This window comes from Macrobrachium rosenbergii, chromosome 17, assembly GCF_040412425.1.
Source record: "Macrobrachium rosenbergii isolate ZJJX-2024 chromosome 17, ASM4041242v1, whole genome shotgun sequence".
In the NCBI taxonomy this organism is placed as follows: Eukaryota; Metazoa; Arthropoda; class Malacostraca; order Decapoda; family Palaemonidae; genus Macrobrachium; species Macrobrachium rosenbergii.
In genome coordinates this window covers 14,672,875-14,696,547 of record NC_089757.1, presented here as the reverse complement: position 1 = coordinate 14,696,547, position 23,673 = coordinate 14,672,875, and the positions used below count along the sequence as shown (strand labels likewise).

Sequence of the window (23,673 nt, the reverse complement as noted above, 5' to 3'; positions counted from 1 at the left end):
TTATTATCGTTATCATTATTATTATTATTATTATTATTATTATTATCACAGTATTATTATTATTATTAATATAGCAGCAGTTTTCAGTAACCAACAAACAGTAAACATACTTGAATTCCTCTAAGGGTGTTTATAAGTTCCCTAAGATATTTGTGTTTGTGCAACTCAAAAGTATTACTGGCTTTTTATAGTTGGGAATCTAAATGGCTAGTCTGGTTCAACATAAAGATTAAAATAACCCTGATGCTATGTGAAATACATGTACATAATGAGCATAAAAATCAATTCGACTACCACCTTTCAATATTCTGGAGTTAATGGAAGCATGCCACAATGGTAAGATTTATCTTCTGGTTTTACATGTTTTCATTTCAATATTAATTTTTCTACATGGCTTTACAATATTTTTCACACTTCTCTTGCTTCTCTTGTGTATATATTTTACATAGAAGTATGAACTCAAACACATTACAGTATTCCCTCTGTATACAAGAACAATTTACCTGTCAACACAAATATATACTTCAGTCGAAGACCAAAACCTTGGATAACTTAAAATTTTATAAAATTTAAAAGAAATAAAGATCCTTTACATATATACATTTTAAATCAATAAAAATTAATATTTTTCCATTACATTACAGCTCCATCTAACTCTTGTAAATACTTCAAAATGAGTTATAAAATGACTGGCCAGCCTTGTGCATTAAAATTTTTAGATCTGTGGTCTGGTAAAACTATTCTGTAAATAACTGCAATTATAAAAATCAGAAAAAATTAATTAAATTATGGCTTGCAATTTTCACAAGTTTACACACACTGGTGAGGAAAAGGCTAGGTTTCAGGTTTTCTAAGCCCATTTTCATTCTTTGAAAGCTAATTAGAACATGAAATGTTTTTTTACATAAACTTTGTTCTCAAATACAATACAAGTACCAATATTTATAGCCTTAGCCAAGATTTCAGTAGAAACAATACTTAATACTGTATCTTACTTCAAGGAGCTATAACAGTCATTGCTTAACTTTTTCCTATAAACTTAATTTTTAATATAAAAATTGTAATCCAAGCACAAATAAATCATTAAATAAAACAGAATACAGGCAGTCCCTAGTTTACGATGGGTCCGGCTTACGATGTTCCGAGGTTACGACGCTTTTCAAATATATTCATCAGAAATTATTTCCCGGTTTACGACACGTTCCGGGGTTACGACGCATCGTACGCCGATCCAATGGAAGAAATATGGCTCTAAAACGGCAGAATAATCATAATTTGGAGATTTTTTTACGAAAAATAAAATAAACATGCAGTTTACATAGTTTTCAATGCACCCAAAGCATTAAAAGTAAGTTTTCTGTTGATTTTTGACGATTTTTCGGTTTACGACGCGGCGTAAAAACGAAACCCCCGTCGTAAACCGGGGACTGCCTGGGCAGTTCCCGGTTTACGACGGTGGTTCCGTTCCTACACTGTGTTGTAAGCCAATACATTGTCGAAAATCGTAAGAAAACCTTACTTTTAATCCTTTGGGTGTCCTGAAAATTTTGTAACAACAAGCCCTCTAAATTTTTATTATTGTGCCGTTTTGGAGCCATATTTTTTCCATCGGATCAGCTTCATAACCCCAGAACATGCGTCATAAGCTAGGAAATAATTTCTGATGCATATATTTGAAAAGCGTCATAAGCCAAACTCCTCGTAACCTGGGGACTGCTTATATGTACATTGTTTATGTAAAGAATGTGAACAGCACAAGTACACTTCACATATATCAACTATACAGTACAGTATTAAGAAATAATGTACATTGTAAAAAAAAAATTAGCAAAAAGCCTCCTCACTCTGGTTTACAATGATTCCTAATTCAAACTAATTTCAAAAATAACTCTACACAACATTCTGCAATTACACGAAGGAAAGTAGCTTTACTTCCTGTGCTGATACTCTACTGAATTAATCTAAATTTCTTCTTAGCTCTATAGAATCGTTCAAGCCAATTTTCAGCAAATTAGTAAACAATTTTTACCTGGTTACAAATATTGGACAAGATGGCCTATAAACACAACTGAACTGAACTGCTGTTAATCTTTTAATAAAAGCTGTGAATGAAGAAGAATAATAATGTTGGGGGGGTTTCCTGCTAAATTGAATTTTGAGCAACATGTTGAATATGATCAACCACTAGACAAGAGAATATTGTAACAGCTTGTGCTGACTAGGGTCACAAACGATATCATCCTGTGCCTGAGCAGAAGACTGTTGTTTTCCCAAAACAAAACACACAAACTTGAAAAGGAAAAGCAAAAGTTAGTACTGATCATAACTTCAGTTATATATGTGGATACATATGAGAATAATGATGTATACATGAACAATCATTGGTGACATAACCTGAAAATAAATCTTACGGAGTTGAGAATTACTATGCATCAGAATTTCGCCAGAGTAATATACCAAGATCCACTGGTAATACTGTACCAACCTAGATTTATTTGGTGTAGCACAATTTTCAAAGTATCTACAGTATTTAAAAGGTACCCAATTGCTATCCCTCTTAAAGACAAGATGGTGATGATGATGACAGAATTTTGAAATGAAATCGACTGAAGAAACCCAAGAAAATATGTAAATATTCTAAAAGGAATGAGTACATGGCCTATTTTGAAAACCAAGAACACAAAAAAAAAAAAAATTTTAAAAACACAAAGTTTGCTGAGCTTTTCACATTTTCTTCATCACCTACTTATATCTCTCATCCTGAAACATTTTTACACCCTGTTCTTATGACGACTGGCACCCTAACCCATTCAGCAATCATCCTTCCTGCTCTTCCTTCTGCTGAAGCACAAATGCTGGAAACTCAACTCTATACACTTACAACACTTGGATCCTCATAGCTTCTACCAAAATGGGTTCTACACATGAGCTCCATTGTCTCACATTTATCTCCTCAGAGACTAGAAAATTTTGTTTTTAATGTTGACTTCTCCAAGGCTATGAACAAGGTCTGTAACTTGCCCAGTAACCAAACTTGACTGTTATAGGTTTCTTGTGTGATCACTATTATGCACAGTTCACGTTGCTTCGCCTACCATGCTTCATATCTGTTCTTCTAGTTCATTCTCTTTATATATATACACTTAAAATATAGGGTCAGGCAATCATACAATCACTGCTCACTCCTATAGGTTTTAGAGCTGTAAATTTTAGTCAAGCAAGCCTGACAAGAATTTGATTTGTGTTGAATCTTGCATTCCCATAGATAATGTGTAGTAGTTAAAGTTGACCATCTTGAACAGTCCTCTTGGCACTCACAATTGTAGATCACATTATCTCCAAGTGCTTCCCCAAAAACTAATCCTAACTCCAGTTAATACAGGTTTGCTGCTACTTGAGGAAAGACTACCAGATAAATTTTTGTCACATTGCAGTTCCTGTCACATCTAAGTAACTATGCCCATCCCAGCAGTCATTTCCATATTTAATGATGCCACCTCACATACATTTCAAATGAAAGCTATACCATTTTTTATCCTTTGGGCCACTATGCCCCTAATTATTTTGAAGTATTACCTCCATATCATTGTCATGGATGAACATAATATGCAACAGCCAGGCAGAGTGAAAGCACTTTAGTAATTATTCACAGGCACTATTACCAAACCTTTTCTGTAAATGTACAATAGTTTATGTTGCTCTAGGATCTTGCCTCAAGTTATCTCCTTTTGTAGCAGAATACTTGTTACTGAAACAATTATTAACATTGCAAAAATAGTTAGAATAAAGGTAACTGTTCTGGTAACTGCTACTCAAGACACCTGAGGGAAGAATCGGTAATTATGCTTGTTGCTTGTAGTGTTGACTGAAATTTTGTTGCAGCACCCTACGCACCGCCTGCTGGAGGTACCTTCACCCCAGCGGCAGCACAACCCCAGCAGTTGTCAAGAAGTGTTTCATACGCCACCCCACACGCCGCCTACCCCACAAAACCACCCAATCAGAAACAACCATTTCAGCCACGCTCACAACGATCGCCCACTCACAACGACGCGTTATCCGCCCACTAGAGAATCCCGTTCTCCCTTATGGTCCAATACAAACTACTCTACCCAGAATGGGCACTTGGGCAAACGGGGTCAACCATGGACGTGACCCCGTGGTAGTTATGACTTGTTTTCCTGTGATTTAAGGTGGCTCATTATCCGTAGTTACACAAAGGCTCCAATAACATCTAGTCTGATAGTCAAATGTATGTCTGTGAAATTTGTTATCGTGTCTTTTAAAAAGGCAAAAAAACAATCATGAATAAAAGTGTCAATCTTTTCAGGGCATCCGCTAAACCTATTAGGACTAGCTGCTCAAGGATCGCATAGAAGTTGAAAACATTGCTTCTTTGGTAAACTTAATAGTCCTCTGAACTGTGGAACAAACACTCAAAAGTGGCAGAAACCCTGTGAGCAACTACTCAGCAGAACTTGAGTGGTGAACTAATATTCTTAAAGCATGAAAATAGTGTAATTAACCTACAAGCAAGTGTTAAATACAGTGCTTAACAATTTAAAAATTTACAGTTCTTGAAAATTGAATGCAACACTGTTACACTGTGATACTGCATTTGATAAACTTAAAGAGGACTGTAAAGTGAGAATAACGTGCCAGGATTATATCAAATCCCTTCTGTATGACGTTCTTGGTGACGAGTTGATTCCTATTCCTTCTGTTTCTTAAAATGTTTGTTGTAAAATTTAGGTCCCATTGCAATAATGAATTATGTTTCTATATTCCGGTTTACTCCTATGGTGAGCCAGACAATTTACATACTGCATTCTTAGGAAGAATTTATCTTTTCCTTGTATATTAGAAAGCAAAATATGCATATAGCATTGTTAGTACAATTAGTGCCACAAGATCTGACATCTGTGTAATGTGACTAAATAAATACCACTAAGTGGACTATGTTTGTCTTATGTTATGGTTTGTATATCAGAGAATAAACATCATAGCATCCTGACTTCCACTGTAATCAAGAGAAAATTGTTAAAAGTGAACTCAGCCTTGTATTCAAACACTTGCATGTGAACTGCATTTTAATTATCATTCTTCCAACTAAAAACTTGACAAATTTTCAATCAATTTGCATTTTTCATAACTAACAAACCTTCAGTCTTAACGTAGGGATAAATTCTCTAGTGCCAGCTGGAGTCCGGTTTAAAATAACACAAGGAATTGGTGGCAATTGGTGTCAGTCAATAGGGGAGCAGGAGGAAGCTGCGCGACCTGAACTCAACCCTGTACTGCAACACCTGCAAGTGAATTTTTTAAAAATCATTCATCATATTAGAAAATGTTTGTCATATTTGACAATTTCAGTAGAAAGCCATAATAAATACAGATTGGCATAGAGTGCTTCATAAAGAACTTGCCATGGGAATAATATTTTCAAGTACACTACATTACAGGAATAAATTACTCAAAAGTAAACCACCGAAATGTCTCATTCTGTATATTAAAAACAAATTAAAGTTTGCCAAGTCCCACAAATAGGTTTTGAAGAAATTCAACATATAGTATTAGTACCTACTGTGCAAAATTTAGTAAATAGTACTGTACAAAATATGTAATGGCTCAAATGTGTAACAAAAAAATAATTATGTTATACAAAATTATTGTACACGCATTCCACAATTGACAGCATTCCACAATTGACACATTAATTCCTAACATCCTTCACATTTTTTTTTGTACTTTTGGATGAATCGCCATCACTTCAGCATACTGAAGTTTATTATGGCAATATTCCTATCATCTCTCAAGTATGGTGAAAATATGTTATCAATTTGTGTAATAGTATTTTAGACTTTTGCCAGTTCAGAATGCAAATCTTTACTAACACAGTAACAGATATAAAAAATTACCCCCAAAACAACGTCATCAAAAATAAAACTTAATCATGTCAAGTGAGCCATTATGTTAAATGAAACTGATGATACTACATAGTACTGTACTTAATTTACATACAATCCCACTCAGTTTAATAATTCCCCATAATGTATGGTAAACCAGTTCACATACATATTAGGAAAAAAAAGTACACAGAGAACTTTACTCAAAATAATTTCAATGAATTAGCAATCCCACCTTATTACTGGCCTAATTTACTGAGTCAAAAGTCACATTATCAGCCTTCGGAATTTTTAATTCTTTCCAATACTTTTGAATAAAATTTTTATTTCATGTTCATTTTTGTCAGGTCTTGTGGACACAAGTGTAGAAAATCAGTTACACAGTAGCTCAAGGGTTTTGTAAGGACACTATGCAATTAATTCATGTAATGCTTTTAGAATTTTTAGCTTCTATCTTTTTAGATCTGTCTTTACCTAGATTATCATAAGCAAGAGGGTTTTACATGCGAGGGGTTTAATGTAACAGTTATATATCAAAATAATTTACATATCATTTTACGGTGAAGTTCTTCTTGCAAATGTCATTTGTAATTACGTCATATGTCTTCTCAGCTACTTTTCCATTCTAATGGGTCTCCTGTTCTTTGTAGTCTTTATAACAATTTTTTCAAGTAAATTAACATGCGTAATTTGCTTAAAACTAACCTTGATTGATATTGTTCAGTTATAAATCTTTAACAAACTTGGGACAGAAATGGGTCTTCCTTTCCTGTGGGGTCTGTATTTTCATAAGGTGGCATTGTGAAAGTAGAATATTAGCTAAGTTTTTTATAATGAAAAAATTATTACCCATGTTGCATTTTATCTAAATGTTTTTATCTACTTTACATGGGTCTTTTTAAGACACCATGTTGGGTCATTCCATTGATTTTATCAATAGATTTTATTAACTATTTACAAATTAAAATCTACAACTTAAGATATTTAATACTTTTTGAGTTAATGAAATATTGCACTGTTCATTCAGGAGGCCCAAATGACTTCTGTTTTTATTACATTATGTAATGATATGACAGCTCTTAAACTGTCTTCATCTCTGGACCAAATACCTTACAATCCAGTGAATGATTTTACAGGTATCAAAGCTGCCAGTTTTATTTGGTGGTTGGGAGCTGTAATGTTATTTGTATGGATAAATTCTTAACATTAAATGCAGAGGCTTTAGCAGCAAGTAACATATGATACTTTACACATGTTGCATACACAGTGACGAAGGAGTTGTGCTTGCAATAATGTAGCTCTGTTACAGCCAAGTAGTCTCAGTTTTCTTAAACTCAATGTGCAGCTCCGTATCTTTAATGTTCACTAGGACTCTTAATCAAATTTAAGACAGATTTAGTAATAGACTCCTTGTGGTTGGAAACTAGAAGTAAGAATAACTGGTCAGCATCAGTTAAAAATAAATGGGAGTACTATAGCAAGTTTTCAACATCATAATTCCTTGTTTCTGCCCTTTGCATTAAGCTGCAGTTAAATTAATCATTTGTCAGTGCTGCTATAGTTTGAATCAGTTTATGCCAAATCCTGTCAAAGTTAAGAGCAAATAGTATATTTTTGTACATAATGTTGCAATAAGGGTGGGTGGGAAGGCCTCTGGGCCAGTCACACTTATCTGACATGTGCTTCTCACTAAGAGACTTTCAGTATCATATGAAAGCTTTATTTTTCCTCTCAAGTCTTTCTCTCTGGATGGAGCATTTTCATGGTTTGGCATTATCAGTGTTAAAGCTTTTGCCTTTCATAAATTGTGTTGATACAAATGTTTGATATGGTTTGTCTTGTACTTCAGTATATATACATTAATTAGAGGTCATTTCTTCATCCTTTTCATCATACAGGGTATTTGCTTTCTGTAGTGATGTACATAATTGTAGGTAAGAATAAGTGTTCCATAAAGATTACATTTAGGCAAGTCATAAAATGCAACAAAAGTAACCATCAGTGTGTTAGTCAACATTCATGCATCATGGATGACTACATGCATATACAGCATATCGACCTTTTTTTTCTTTTTAGTTTGTAGATAATGGTTAAAGAACTAGTTAGTTTTAATTATTAGCAGATTCATATATTGCTCTCATCCATGTTTATCTTATAATCCATTATTGGTAAAAGGCTAAAAATTGCATTAGAAAATTGCAATTTATACTTGTCCACTACTAATTGCTCTGGTTGCCATGTTTAGTATGGGTGCTCTTAAATTTGTGATAATCATTCTTTGTAGAGTAGGATGAAATTGATTTTGCATCTATTATGTTTTAAGGTAATATCCAATTATTCTTATGTAGTATTACATTTTTATGGACGTAAAAATACGCAGAAGAATCTTAGTTAAATTATCTAAAGTATTTAAAACATTAATAGCATGTCAACTCCCTCAAGAAAAATTGTTATTGACAATTTTTTTAAGTGTCCATGATATAAAACAAAAATATTTGTTACATACAGAATGCTCTACCACTGAATGCAGTTCACTTTATTATACTGCTATGGCAATTTTCAAAAATCCACTCCTGCTAAACCTTAATTTAACAATTATGAAAGTTAAATAGTACAATACTAAAACATTAAATATAAATTTTATTCAACTCTTTGGATTATAATACCAAATATGTGACAGACTACAGGTATTAAGATAGTACTTGGTCAGTTTTATATTTTGCAATACACACGAAAGTGCACAGGACTCAGTAACGTAAAAGATGCATTACTATCCCTAGAAATAAATCACCTATTAACTGTTACAGATTATGCTTCTTTTCATTGCCTAACTACTGTACACATTTCCATGTGACTTGATTGCAGCAGGAATTTTGTTGTAAACTTTATTTTTTATAGAATTTGTTACATTGTACATAAAAACTGTATCCTAATGCTTAGTATAAAACTATATTCTTTAGAGCTTAGAAATTTCCTTTTATTAAAACTGAGAGTACAGGATAAAAAAAACTGGTTTTTGACCATATATGGGCTTCCCAGTACAAAACTGGCACACAGTATTTTCTAGTTTCAAGTACTGTGACTAATCTGAGCAGGTGTAAGACTGCTGATACAGAAAGTTAAGATGTGACTGATGTTGAACTGCTAAAGAATTATGCCCAATGTCTTCTATTAGATTAATGTCAAGTCATCTGGAGGAATATTACTAGCTCAATACTTTTATCTCCCTAAGCAACAAAATTACTTATGTTAACAAGCTTTATCATCATTTTTCTTTTCACTTCTCACTGAATATGTAATCATTATTATTTTGATAGACTTGGCTTAGTTGTCATCAGGAACAAAAACCTTGCATGTACAACATTTCTATTGTTCCTATGCTAAATTGTCAAAATGGTACAATGTATATTCAATTTCATCTAACATAACCCATACATGATTAACATTTCATTAGTGAAAGTGAGTAAAACTAAGATGCCAGACAAAAACTGCTTTCCTGTTTGTTTACTGTATTAGGTCTTTTCACTGAGCCAACCATAAAGTTCCAAAAAGCTTCATCATATCTCTTCTACTTTTATTAAAATAATGAATTCTATTTTATATAAAAAATATCTGTGATGTTTGTAGTTGCTTGCTAAATTTCCTAAAAAGGCAGAACCTGCCTTTCTGTTGTCATAATTGATGGGTTGACATCTGATCATGCTATTTGAATTTGATTCCACAATGTATACTGTGCTTGATTTTCTACAATAATCAGCATGTTTGTTTACCTACTTAGCAAAGGATGAAAATTAAAACTTGTAATGTGGAACTCATTTTGAAAGCACATTTTGCAATCCTTTGCAGTCTCTTACTTTCAATTTTCAATACACATGTGACTACATGGAAACTGGTAGAGAAATTAAAAACTGTGATGTAACCTGTTTTATGAAACAATATAATTAAGTCAGAATCTAAATAATATAACTGTGCTGTTGAATATTGTATTTATCTTAATTGGCTAATGCTTCTTCCATGATGAATGCACTCCATTCTTACTAGAAAATGTGTAATCATATGCACACTTGTATATACCTGCATGACTTTAACCCTTATTTCTATTACTGATATTTCCTGAAAACGACTTCATATGTGGTATCACTTGAACGTGAAACGCACACCAGATAGTTTTCCCATCTTTGCCAAAGTTTAAACCTATTTGTATGGTTTATTAATATACAATGTTAACACTATCAGCATCCCTACTGACCAGTCCTTGTCACCTTATTCTGCACTAGCAATCTCTCTCTCTCTCCATAATAATTGTAAACTCATATGATCAAATATGATTGTAATTTCTACATGGCTAAGAAATTATATAATCTAAAAATAAACAAAATTCTAATCCTGGTCATCCGTGAAAAATTGGACTCGACTAGGACTTGTCTAAGAATGCTGCTGTGGTCTTCAAATATTTTTTTAATTGTTGGTCAGTGATTGTGTTGCACACAAGTCACAGCAATGACATAATCCATTCCCTCCAGTTTCTATGGGTTGTCAGTTTGGTACAAAGCTCAGACCTGGTTATCAAGTGTTCATGTATTGTCTATGCTATTTACTACATTATTCTCTTTTGCTCTTTTCTCTCAATAAATCATGAAACACATCCATTCTTAATCCATGGGTAAACTTTTATTATCCTTGAGAGTATATTACAGGCATTTACATAGACAGTATGTACCATATTTATCTAAAATGTTTTGAAAAATTTCGATACCATATTTATCTAAAATATTTTGAAAAATTTTAATGTTTCCTGACACAAACCCTTACTTGAAGATGTTGACCTACCAGTGGCCACAAAAAGTATCCTATCAAAGTTAATATTACTACTGTGATCTCACTAAAAGCAGTTGATGCAGTGAGGGTAAACTATATCCCTGTTACTTTTAAGTTTTCTGCCATATGCTACATCAAGAATCTGGCACTCCACAAAAAACCATGAAATCATGAAAAATGTTTTGAAAAATCGACTTGTTCCTACGACTCATATTTTGCTTTTCTATAAAGCGCACTAAGGAGACTAAGAATTCCTCTGAGCTGTAATATTGTCAAGCCAGGAGATCTATATTTAAATCATCTGTTATGAACAAAGATGAAGACCTGAAGATCTGTTTTAAAAGCAACAATTGTACCCAAACAACAAACAAGGGTGACCCAAAACTAAGTTTTCATCCTTTACAAACATATAATTTAAATAAGCCTAACACCCAAAGGGCACAGGCCACTTCTTTGACAGCTGCCTGAGTAATGCACTGGCCCCAGTCAATGCATAATCATAGTCTGAAATGGAATTGAACTGGTTTTCTTGTCACCTATCCTAAGATGAAAATTTGAAACATTCGGACATAGCCTATCTTTATTTCAAGAACCTAATAGGTGTTCTAATCTTGTGAAGTTGAGTTGCCACCTTCTTCACCAACTTAGCTACAAGTTATCGGGGTTAAGAAAAGCTTAGTCATCATCCAGCTAAATGGGTTACTTCAGGGAAAGCCTATACAGTTCGCTCATGCACCTGGAAAATGAAAATGCCAATTCTGATGGTGACAATGAATTTATGAGCACTTAAATTTGTAAACAGGTTATGATGCAGGAAACTTTTTGGTAGCTACTGTTTGTCCTCAAAGTAGTTTTTCTCAAGGTCCCTCCAGTACTCCGAATGACATCACAACCAATATCAAAGAATTCTTTCATAGTTGGTCGCAGCAAGAATAGTGCTTGTTGGCACAGTTAGAATAGAAAGGACTCAAACAAGAAGGCTCTGTCCCTCACCCACAGTGATTGTTTCAGGAATACTGCATCTGATGACCACCCTGTACACTTGGAATCCTCACAAGAAACATTTCCAAAGAAAGCCAACGATGTACTCACCTTCCAGATGTCACGTGACCTCAGAAAGGAGTGAGGGTCTAACTTTTAACTAAAGACATTTATAAAATAATTCTCAGCGCATATTGTGAAAGTGGTTCATTTGTGCTAAGATATACAAAAAGCAGACAATATGGGATGTTTGCCATGACATCTGGGTAAACTTGAGTGCTTGAACTAGGCATAATGCCTTATCTGAAAAACTGAGTTCCCTTATCAGAATGAATATATTTTCATAATAAAGTTTCATATATACTTACCAAGTAATTACACAGCAATAAATTCTCACTCTTGTGGCAGCCTTTATTTAAAAAATCACAGTAGCACTTCGGTAGTTTAGTGTGGGTGACAAGCCCCGCCCACTAACGGGAGTACTGGAAAGGACTTAGCAGAAAACCTCATTTTATTGGTGCCCTTATGTCCATGAGAGAGGAGGAGGGTGGGGTCTGATTCTGTAATTACTTGGTAAGTATATATGAAACTTGATTTTATTATGTAAAAATATCATTTTCATATAAGTAACTTACCAAGTAATTACATAGCTGAATCCACATTGAATAGGGGTGGGATACATGGACATATTCTATTCCAAAACCTTAAGGCATGGTAATGACTTTGAAGTAGAAAAATTCCTAGCAATGAAACAATGCTTGTCATTTCTTTACGTGGTAAGTCAGCGTTTTTCCATAAATGCCTTCAGTGACGCACCTAACTCTGCCACTGTATTCACTAGTAGGAAAATTTTCTTGTGAAACCTAGACTCTAGATTGGCAATGAAATTGGGTTCGGAAGTGAGGGAGCCAGGTGCAGAAGTAGATGGATTAAAAGTAGGAGGGCTAGTAGCAGGAGAAAAATTAGGAAAAGGGGAAGAGGGAATAGCAGAGCTATCTTCTAACCTAGGCTAAGGGAAGCTCGTTTCTAAGCTGTAAAGGCCGCTTTCCTTTTTCTATCCATCTCTAACTTGTTTGGTTGAGATTAAGTACCTTCTACTCTTGCTAATCATTACATTTAGCACAATTTTTCTCCCTACTATATTTCTGTCCACTACATTTCCTGCAATGGTATGAGAATCATATGAAGATTTAATTTATCTGGTTTTGTAATTTTAGCTACAATAGCAAAACTAGGTGAACTTGAATCAGACATAACAACAACCAAAGAACTAGAGAAAATGATCCTGAAAGCTATTAAAACCTTGAAGGCTACTCAAATAAGCGATGATACTTCACCGAAATCCAGCCATACAACCGAAAATCAGTGAACAAAAGCTGCAGCAAACCCACGATGTTACTCAAGAGCCGGCAGAAACAGAATGAGGTTTTCTGCTAGGTCGTTTCAGTACTCCCATTAGTGGGTGGAGCTTGCCACCTACACTCAACTATCAAAGTGCTACCACGATTTTTTTAAATAAAGGCTGCCGCGCAAGTTAGAAACTACAGCTATATAATTACAAGCAGTCCCCAGGTTACGACATTCCGAGGTTACGATGCTTTTCAAATATATTCATCAGAAATTATTTCCCAGTTTACGGCACAAGTTCCAAGGTTACAACTCTTACGATGCATAAGAGTTTGCACTTGCTGTGAATTTGTTTGCCTTTCTCTTCCTCTCTCTGGGTTATTCTTTATTACTATTTACACTATATGGTATAGCACATGAAGCTTAACAAATCCTGACTTGTACAAAACATATCATAAATCAACATAGGCAATCATTAACTGTTGGTTGAAACCTTAAGTAAACAGGTACTGCAATGCGATATGTTTACTGGTAAACACAATTAAATTACATTTTAAGGGAAATTAATCTAATAAAATAAAATGGTATCTACTTGTGCAGTATAAAATCAGCGTATGTTTATGTACATGTATTGTATGTGTGCATGTGTCCAATTATGCATCAATTGCTGTGTGTCTGCTCCCCCTGCTGCCCCCATGTAAGCATACAGAGAAATTTAACAGAATTTCAATCTTTAATTTTTTACACATTTCATATACCATATACTGCACAGTTTGGTTTTTATTTTGAGCACAATACTCTACAAAGTATTTTGTGTTCTTTACAAGCAAATATAGTACTGTGTAGTGACAAAATGAGAAATTAAAATCTTTGATAAAATTAACTACTCTATCAGGATATTTACCTACTGTTAAAGTTAGCTTATATCTTCTCACCACTAGGTACAATCGTCATTCAAAATAAATAAAATAATCTTAGCTAATTTGCTAAGACTGTCTCTATGATCACCTGGTGGAATGTTTACATTCTTATCAGTATTCTTCATGACCACCAACTAAGGGTGGGTTTACATTTGACAGTAGTTAAGTATCCAAAAATTTAGTTGGGTGGTTTTGCACTCAACAGTAGGTAAGCATCCAAAAATGTAATCTTATAAAATTTTCATTATTTGATATGAATCTTACCTACTGTTAAAGTTAGCTGACTACCACACTGAATGAGGATGGTGGGGTTAGTGCAGCCAGAGAAACAACTGTCCAGCCAAGCAAACTAAAAAGTTTTTTAATAAGGGGAAAAAGCTTCTAAACATTCCCGCCTGCTGTGTGATCCTTATTGATAAGTACTGTTGCCAGCTGTTCCCTTACAGGGAAAAAGGATTATTCCATAGAGTACTAGTGACTCCTGTGCCTGAGTCAAAAGCCCATAGGCTAACCAACAGCCCAAAACTAAGGCCCCTTTCACATTATGCATTGTGCCAACGCAGTTAGCTGCATTGCAGTGACATAGGCAGCAATCGATTTATACATCTCATGGAGTCATACACATCTTGTGTGCGCGCGATTTCGCCACTGCATTGCCATAGAATATGTGCGTGGTACACCAGGCTTATGCGTCGACACAGATGATGTGGTGGCCAGTAGACCATCATGTTCAATACACGTCTTCACATCTTGCGTATCCTACACACTTAGCAGTGTGCTGAACTACTTTCCAGCAGAGGTCCACGCTCCAATGTTGGTACGTCTTATGATGGAACGTAAAATCGATATAGATCTCCCTATATCTTCAATGGAGACGAAACCAGTGTTAGGGGATAAAAGCCTCTAAGACTACAAAAGTCAGAATTTTACTGTCTGCATGGGGGGAAGTTTGCAACACCAGGATATCATTGCAGACAACCTTTGCCTGTGCAACCTTCAAAGTACAGTTCTTGTTCCAGCCAACCCTCTCCTGTGATTTCTGCAACATAAGGTTCCCATTCAAGACAATCTCCTAACCTTTCCCCAGAGCCAAGTTCTCATTTCAGACAACCATCACTGAACAATGAAGAAACCCTTGAGGATCAAAGAGGGCAAGTAAGCAATGGAGGTCCATCCAACTCACAGTGTTCAAATATGACAGAGGAGTACAATCTAAATTTTACAACGCTGCCTTAATCTCAGTATTTTACTTTCATCACTTTCAGATTTGTATTATAAATAACAATTGTATAACACAAAAAAGATAGAGTACTGTACTGATGAGCATGTAATCTATTCTTCTTAAATAAAAATCTGATGGTTAAATTAACGAGTGTCAATTATTATCCTATTCAACTTTCATAACAGCACATATTAAATATTAAAAAATATATGTGAAAAATACGTAAACTTTATGTGGATGTCTACCATAGACTGAGTATTAAACAAGTCGCAAATGTTAATGATCCTGCGTAACGCAGCTGTGTGCAGCTACATTTAAAAAACCACCACAGTTTCTGCGGTGCAGCAAACACATCTATCTGTAGCAACAACATGCATATTGTGAAAGTTGCCTAAGACAACAACTACCTTCAGATATAAGGTATGCCCCTATACACCAATGTGTACCTTTATGCTTCCAAAATTCAATAGCAGGATTTCCTAACAGCTAATGATAAGAGAGAAAGCAAGGTTACTCTCATATCTGGTTCAGGAGAAAGCATCCCCACTGCAACAACAGGAAAAAGGGCTTTACACATCTCATCAAAATTTGAATATTTCACAAATAATGTGAGGCAAAAATAGAGATACAGCCCCAATGAGGTGCGTTGACAACCTTCTCTAGCGAAAAGCTTTAGAGGAAATACAAAGATGTGCTTACAGCAGAGACACCATGATGCTTTATTTCCAAACTATAAAAGCTCAGGAATTAACTCTGAGCACTAATTTAATCAAGCATTCTTGGACATAAGAGTGTTTGGCCTCCTAACACAAAAGTATAAATTTTTAACTCCTCCTCAAGGGTTTAAGTCTGCCAAGGTAAACCCTTTGTTTCTAGGTGGACATAAAGCTTCTTCTTCACTGCCTACCAAAACAGTTCAATTAAGTGCTGTCACAAAGGTGGGAAGGATTTTCACTAACATGTCTTCTTAAGTAACAACAGAAGAGGAGTTTCCACTAGAACAAAGCCCACATACAAGAAAGGGCTTGAGGCTCACAATATGCTTTTCTATCGTGAGAGCTCGAAAAGTGTCTTCCAGGTTCTTAAAAGATGCCTTATCCAAAGGCTCAAATTGGGGTACAGTAACGTTAAATCCTTATGGATTATATCCAAATTTCATCATAAACCCTGGTGGGAAGATTTGAAATTTCCAGCTCAAAAGATTGAAAACCTCTTTCAAATTTAAATTGCGAGCAATATTCCAGTTAGCATGATGCACAACTGAAGAGAACATAAAGCAACATCCTTTGATTGCTGGGACAAAAAACTGCTTTGCATACCTTAGATACTGGAGAACTTGATCAGGATATCTATAGTGGTACAGGTTCTGAATATCCCTGTCAACAAGCAACAAGATCAATAAACTGACCACTGTTATTAATACAGTCTAACAGTTGAGGGCCTTCTAGGCTTAAGGATTGCTTCTCTAGCCACTCTAGAAAAGGCTCTAACTCATAGGGGATAGTTGATAATCTATGCACGGTCAGATGAAGCATGTGGAGGTTTGATGGGATGATCTTAAATATGACTGACTGAAAAGCTCTTCCTGAACAGCATAAGGCGAGGAACATCTACAGCAAGGAATGGAAGTTCGGGAAACCATTCCCTCTGAAGCCATCAAGGAGTTATCAAAATCATCCTTATATTCTGCAAAGCTCAAAACTTGAGCATTCTCTCATAAAAGCAAACAGAGGAAAAGCCAAAAGGTCTACGTTCAACCACTCTTTGAAGAAAAGCAGCAGCTGTCCTCAGGCTTGTCCATGCCTGAGGATCCTGGTATGGAGGGTAACAAACTGGGTGGGAGTGTTGTGTTTTGGGCAGCCACAGACTGATGGCTGGGTCTTCTCAAGGGTTCCACAACTTCTGGCAAATCTGTGGAAGAGATCATTCTGAAAGAAGACCTTGCCCTTTCTGGTTGAGCTGGTCTTCAGTAACATTGTTTCTCCCTGGGACAAAATGAGGTAAAGGAATGGTGTACCCTGGACTCTAAAGGAAAAAGAAGTTTCTTTGCTAGCTTGAACACATCTCTCTATTTTTCTCTCAATGCCTCATGTAAGAAGAGAGAAGTTGAATTGTCGGAAAAGACTGCGATCGTCTTGTCTTTGGCTAGATGTTCTGCTCGCATAAGACCATTCAAAACTGGCATAAGCTCCATGTTGTTTATAAACAGTTTGCTCTTCTCTACAGTCCAACTCCTTGACATCAAATGGTTCTCAGTGCCCCCGTCCTGCCTCCGAGACATCTGAGGTCACTGTAAGGTCTAGGTTCTTGAGGTCTAGAGGCAGACCTGTGAAACTCTCGATATAGTGGTAGAAAATTGTCTGTCTGTCAGAAAAAACCAGAATGGGGAGAGTTGATCTTTATCCCCAGATAAACCATTGACTGGATTGGAAACAGCACAGATTTGCTGGCACTGAATAAAATGCCCAACCCTGAGGATAGACATAGGAGATCTTATACCCTCAAGATCGCCTGAAACGAATTGGAGATAACTAACCAGTTGTCCAAATATAGAAGAAAGAATATGGAATTTAGGCCAAAGACCAAGCACTGGGACCTTTGAAGTCATTTAGTGCTGAAAGGGAAATTGACATTCAGTAACAATATTTGAAAGGTGTAACAGGAGGAAAACCTTGCAGCTGCACTAGTTAATAATTTTCAGAGAGGGCGGAAAGTCAGATGGTTAAAAAGAGAATACTGTATGAATGGAGGAACAGTAATAGAAATGAGAAGTTGCAGCTAGGGGCCAAAGGGACTCTGCAAAGACCCTCAATTAAGCAATGCCTAAAGTGCACCATATGAGGTGCACTGACAGCACTACCCTCCTATGGGGGCTCTCCAAATAAACTCTGATATCAAGCTGTGACCGTCTAGCTAAGGGTGCCAACATATATATAGGTGAATATTTTTAGTGCTAAAATCAGACCGACTGATTAAAATTGGAAGACCTTTCCTTCAAAGGCAAGGGATGCTTCTTCAGCTGTGGCTGTACCAGGAAGTACATGTCCTACGTGTCAACAGAAACATCCATTTGGCCTTCCAAGTGGCCACCAGGAATGAACTGAATGACTCCATCGAAAAAGGAGTCCAGTAAAATGAATCAACTTGTTATACTGCAAATGTCCAGTACTGGCCTCCAGCCCCCTTCCTGAGGATGACCTGGGACTCTCTAGTTCACCTGTTCTTGACCACTTGTTTTGAAGGGTTTAGCTCGTCAGAATTCTCAACAGCCCACTAAGTTGGGGGGGAGGGATCTACTTTAGCAGCACGTAAGTTTCAAATAATAAATTATATATTGAAGATTTAAATTATTTGGGACAAATCTTCCCTACTATTAAAGAAAGCTGATTTCCACATTGAGAAGAGGATGGCAGCGGTGCAGCTAAACAAAATCCGCTCAGTTAAGTGAGCTACAGGTTTTTGTATGAAACCCAAAACATTCTACCTGATCTGGAAACCTGCCTGGATGTTACTGCCTCCAGAAGGTGGATTCTATTCAGGGAGCAAGGCTCTAATATCTGTGCAGTGAAGTGTAGCCTTGAGGAGAAAACCTCTTCGATCCAGTCAGAATGAAATAGGTGTTCTTGGGTGTGAAACCCCCCAAAATGGCAGTTGGTTAAAAATAACCTTAATGACAAAGGTATGCTCCTATACAATACTTGTACCTTTATGCTCCCCATTAAAACAAAACCTGGGATTTAAAATACAGCCTAAAAAATTGTTCTTTTATCAGTTCAGGAAAGAATTTACCCACTACTGTACTGGTAGCAGACTAAGGGCTTTACCATTTAAAATGCAGTTTGTGTATTTAAGGTGGTGAGCAGCAAAAATCGAATTGCACTTCAACTGCGCTGCAATAATCACATCCTTGAGCAACAAATTTTGTCATGAACTAAATGAAGTAGCAACCACTTTGACGCTATGAATGTACCTTCAATAAAGGTAAAATATCTGGAAACTAGTTTTTTGTGTTAGCCTGATCAACATGTCACACAGGAAAACACTATTTTTTTTTTAATTATGGCATTCTAAATTTTTTAACACCACAAAACAAAAGATTAACTTTGCCCCCTCTAGGCTTTAACTTATCTAAACAAATCTTGATTGCCCTAACAGATCAGAAGTGGTTTCCTCTTCCTTCCCCACCAATTCTTACTGTTCTCTGTAAAAGCTTAGCCATTACGTAATTCTTAGCTCCGAATATGGCAAAGAAGGTGAAATAATATCCCCTTCACAACAGCCTTCCTTATAGGATAATGCTTGAAATAAACTTACTATTTTAAATGCCACTAGTGCAACAAAAAGTGTGTTCCATAGTAAATACATCAGTACAATTGATACCAGAGGCTCAACAGGACCTGCAGATATACTGTAATTTTAGAAATGTCTAAACTTCAGGGGGAGAATGATACCGAGTTCTAGGGTCCCCAGTCTCAACTGGTCATTAGACAGATCCAATTGCACATGATGCAATACCGATGAAAGCATGGATCTAGAACCTCGAAAAGTATATACCAAAAGACACTATATCCAAGAAAGTTAAAAAACTTTGATATCTACAAGGGTATGGGCACTGCAAATTTTTCCAGGATATCACCTGGATCAATAAATAAATAATTGCTTCAGATGCATGGCCAAGGTTGTGTCTCTACTTAAGGATAGATTCTGAAATACTATACCTTAGAAAACCCCCTTGCTGATGGTTGTTTCCAAGCAGTTAATGTGCTATGCAGAGGTTTAGTGGAACCACATGGATTTCAGTGGTTTGAGTTGATCTTTCCTTAACAGAAGAATATGAAAGATCTATTGAAAGAGCCCAAAAATCAGTGCAATGAGAGTCATCCTGTGTGTCTTTGTATTTGAACTTTGTTCAAAATTTAACTTATAATTGCTAAAGGGGCAAAGGCATATGCATCAGAATTAGACCAAACTTGAATAAACACATCCACCACTTCAGTTTGAGAGCCCTATAAGTACTGGTCAACTGGTTGTACCTCTTCATCGGCGTGCTAAGAAGTCCTATTTTGGAGTAACCCCTTTTCCCTTTCCACAGCAACTGGCAGACTTGTGGATGTAATGGCCACCCTGTAGGCAGAACTTATCCTTCCTGAACCATCGATCCACCAAAGATTGCCCTTCCCCATAATATACTTAGGAACCAATATGATTTTATTTCTGCACAAAGCAATATTTCTACTATTAGGAACATTGTTTATGACCCTGAGCAGCTCTGGTTCTTGATATGTGCCAAGGAGGTCATACTGTCTGAAAATAAGTCTATGACTTGGTTTATGAACAGGTGTTTGCATTTTAGAGACTCTTCCATATGGTCGAGTTTGAGATCATTTAAATTCAACTCTTTCTACTGACCACCACATCCTTGACCTATCTACGGTGCCCAGACTTCACTGATGCATCTGAAAACAAGATGATGTTTCGGTTCACTACTCTTGACAGCAACCTTTGACAGTCTTTCCACAAGCTAACATCTAAGGTTTACCAGGTGTAGTGTTGATCATTCTATGGCGCATTTTAAGTTTGTCACAATACTTGTCAAAAGTCTGTTGTTTTGTTATGAGATGGATTATGGGATAAAACACTAAAACCTGGATTTCAGTTTAAAAAACTTGTTAACTTTCATCATAGTTTTTGAAGCACCTTCTGCAGAAACTAGTGATGGGGATGGTACTGGATTCACACTGAAAAGATTGCTGAACATTTTGCTCTAAGTTTCCAATGCTGTTATGCCAAAACTACACTGTAATTGTGTCTGATTATTCCAACATATTCTCCAATAAGGCCATGAGTCCCTCCTTAAAGACTAAAATTCAATAGTAGTATGAAGTGTCTATTCGTCCACTGACAGAAAAGCTGCTAAAATGAAGATTCTACCCTCGCCTCAGGATAGCAAATGGACTGAAGAATAGTTAGGAAAGACTACAGAAAATCTTAATGCCCAGTGACTGGGCCAGACAAAGCAAGAGATCTTTGGCCTTCAGAATACCACTGAAAGAGTTGGCAACCATTAATCAGTTGCCCGTAAAAGACACCATCCCCTTATGGGCAACACAGTCCTCATATATACTTGAGGCACTGTACACAGACTGAAACAAGGCAACTTGAGCTGGTATACCTTCCTTGCAAATAGAAACTGAAGGAAATTGAGCAACTGAGGATCTATTGGTATTGTAAGTGGAAAAATGCATCCTAAATTTGGAAAGTGACTGGAACAATGCTGAAAAATTCCATGGAGAAAGGGGACAGATGAATAAAGTTGTTCAGTCTTGATGCATACAACACTGGGTGCCAATCTCTGGTTACTTCATACCACTGCAAACAAGTCTATAGTAAAATCCTGGTGAATTACTGATACCTGCTACATGGCATTCTTTTCCTAAGGGCAGAACTGATCCTCGAAAGGTAGCAGAAGACAAAAAAAAAAAAAAAAAAAAAAAAACCACTTGTGAGAAAGAGGCGATACTTTGAAAAGAAGGGCATGAAGGGGGTAAAGAGGCAGGCCTTTCCACTCCTGGGAAATTATCAAAGAAATTCCCTATCCTGCACAAATATATCCTCTCTTCTCACCTTAAAAGAGTTGGGCTGAGAAGGAAACTCAAAGAAGAAACCAGAAAACTGCATACTTCTGTGCAGGAGAAACCTTTGGCAAAAGGGAGGAGCATAATTGTTCTCACTTCTTCAAAACCAAATGAATAAGCATGAGAACAAAAACTCCAATGACTCCTCCCACTCTAAATTCCAGCTGGCACCACAAACCCTCTAAGCTGGAGCATGGATGAGGCAATCGTAGTGAGCGAAAGTTCGGCAAAAGATAGAACTTCAACAACTCTAACTAGAGACCTGGACAAAAACTCCATCTCAGCATGTCCAAAGCACTCTGTCATTCTCAAAAGTATGCTTCTTCAAAAGAATGAGACAGGCAAAGAAAACTGAACGTCTCACCAAAGAGGGTTTTAGAACCAGTAATGCCTCAGAATCATACTAAGCAGCAAAATCATAAAACAAAATCAAATGCTGGCATCCTAAAACTGTGCACGCCTTAGCCCAAGAAATCTCATCAAGTTGTGTGCTCTAATCAAAGGAGAAAAACTGGATTTCTTTGAATAATTAATGGCAGCAGAAATGTTTGAAGATATCAGAGACCTAGTCTCTGGAGAACCTCTTTCCTCCACTAAATGAGAATAAAGCACAGCATAACTTTCCAGCAAGCACCACAAAATGGAAGGAGACTCCTCCACCACAGAGGGAGTCTGTGGCAACATCAAACTCCTCCTAAAGCTTAATGTCTGGCCCTATAAAAGGGAAACTGAAGAAAACACTGACTGCTTCAAACTCACCTCAGATGACACAACACAGGTGGGCAAGAGAAGATGAAGTGTTAGCAACACTTCTCAGCCCTGCCTCACTTGAAATAGTCTTGAAAGGCTTAATACCACTCAAAAACATACAACCTTAAACAGTCAAATTGTTAGAAATGAATATGGCTTAGCATTAACTGACGATTCTGTAACACAGATAGAACTAAGAAGCAAAACGGTAGTGGTGGAGGAAGGAAGGGACTCTCTGATAGCTGAAGAAAATGTTAGTAAAGATTGAGCATGTGCACTTCAAAAAGAAAGATGACAGACAAGGAATAGAATAAAAATACAATAAAAGATATTGATTCAGCATACTGTAACATCAAAACAAGAACAACTCTCTACAGGTTTTTTCAGTAACACTGTCTGTGCCTATACTGTTAGTCCTGTTGGTGGTAACATCATTACTATACAGGCCTACCCCTTCAGGGTGTAGTCAAAATAAGATTAGCATTTACCAACAACAATCCTTAGGCAACTGCACCTAACTGGTATTGGAAGTGGTAAACAAGAGCAAGGTGACGGAATCACAGAATCAGGTCATCTTGAGACCTAAACTGGTTCTCTGGCAATCCTGAGTTCAGGCTACAAAGACAAGGACACACAAAACCTCACCTTCAAAGGGAATGCAAAAAGATTGCACACTACTGGGGAACTTGGAATTGTTCTCTAAAATACATTCCACCAAACTTTGACTGACCCTACAGTCAGGTTGACATCCTGTTCTAACTTCTCAATACACTTTTCCTGAACCAAAAGGGAATTAGAAGGCAGAACTTAAGATGAAGTCCTAGGTATTGGTCTAGCTGGAGACTAAATAAAAACAATTGAAGTCATAGGTTTGTGATGAATAGGAGAAAAGGCAGACCTGTGTGCTGACCTAGAACCAGCAAAAACAGTGTGACTAATTCAAAATTAAACATCCTATTAACACAGTAATCATTTCTGCAGAACCTGACATTCTTAGCCTACTCCTGTGGAAGACATACTAGGAAAAACAAATGTACAATACCATGAGAGCAGCAAACAGCCATAGCAATGAAGTTCAAATCGCCAACCTCTGC

At 36.4% G+C, this 23,673-nt stretch overlaps 1 protein-coding gene and 1 long non-coding RNA gene across 5 annotated transcripts in view; one reads left to right on the top strand and one right to left on the bottom strand.

Annotated features, from left to right (window-relative positions):
* Slob (Slowpoke binding protein) overlaps positions 1-10,566 on the top strand; it is a 449,205-nt gene extending 438,639 nt beyond the window's left edge. For 3 of the 4 annotated variants that reach the window (XR_010855826.1, XR_010855824.1, XM_067119630.1), the window contains one exon: positions 3,883-10,566. Coding sequence is in view for 1 of the 4 variants with exons in the window: in XM_067119630.1 (XP_066975731.1) it covers positions 3,883-4,155 (273 nt within the window). In the remaining 3 variants the exon portion in view is untranslated. The remainder of the gene's footprint in view (positions 1-3,882) is intronic. The other variant, XR_010855825.1, reaches the window with a different exon arrangement.
* The window catches only part of LOC136847755 (uncharacterized), a 39,236-nt gene that overhangs the window by 13,165 nt on the left and 2,398 nt on the right, over positions 1-23,673 (bottom strand). Inside the window, exon 2 of the long non-coding RNA XR_010855827.1 lies at positions 5,162-5,306. This is a non-coding gene — a long non-coding RNA (uncharacterized lncRNA). The remainder of the gene's footprint in view (positions 1-5,161; positions 5,307-23,673) is intronic.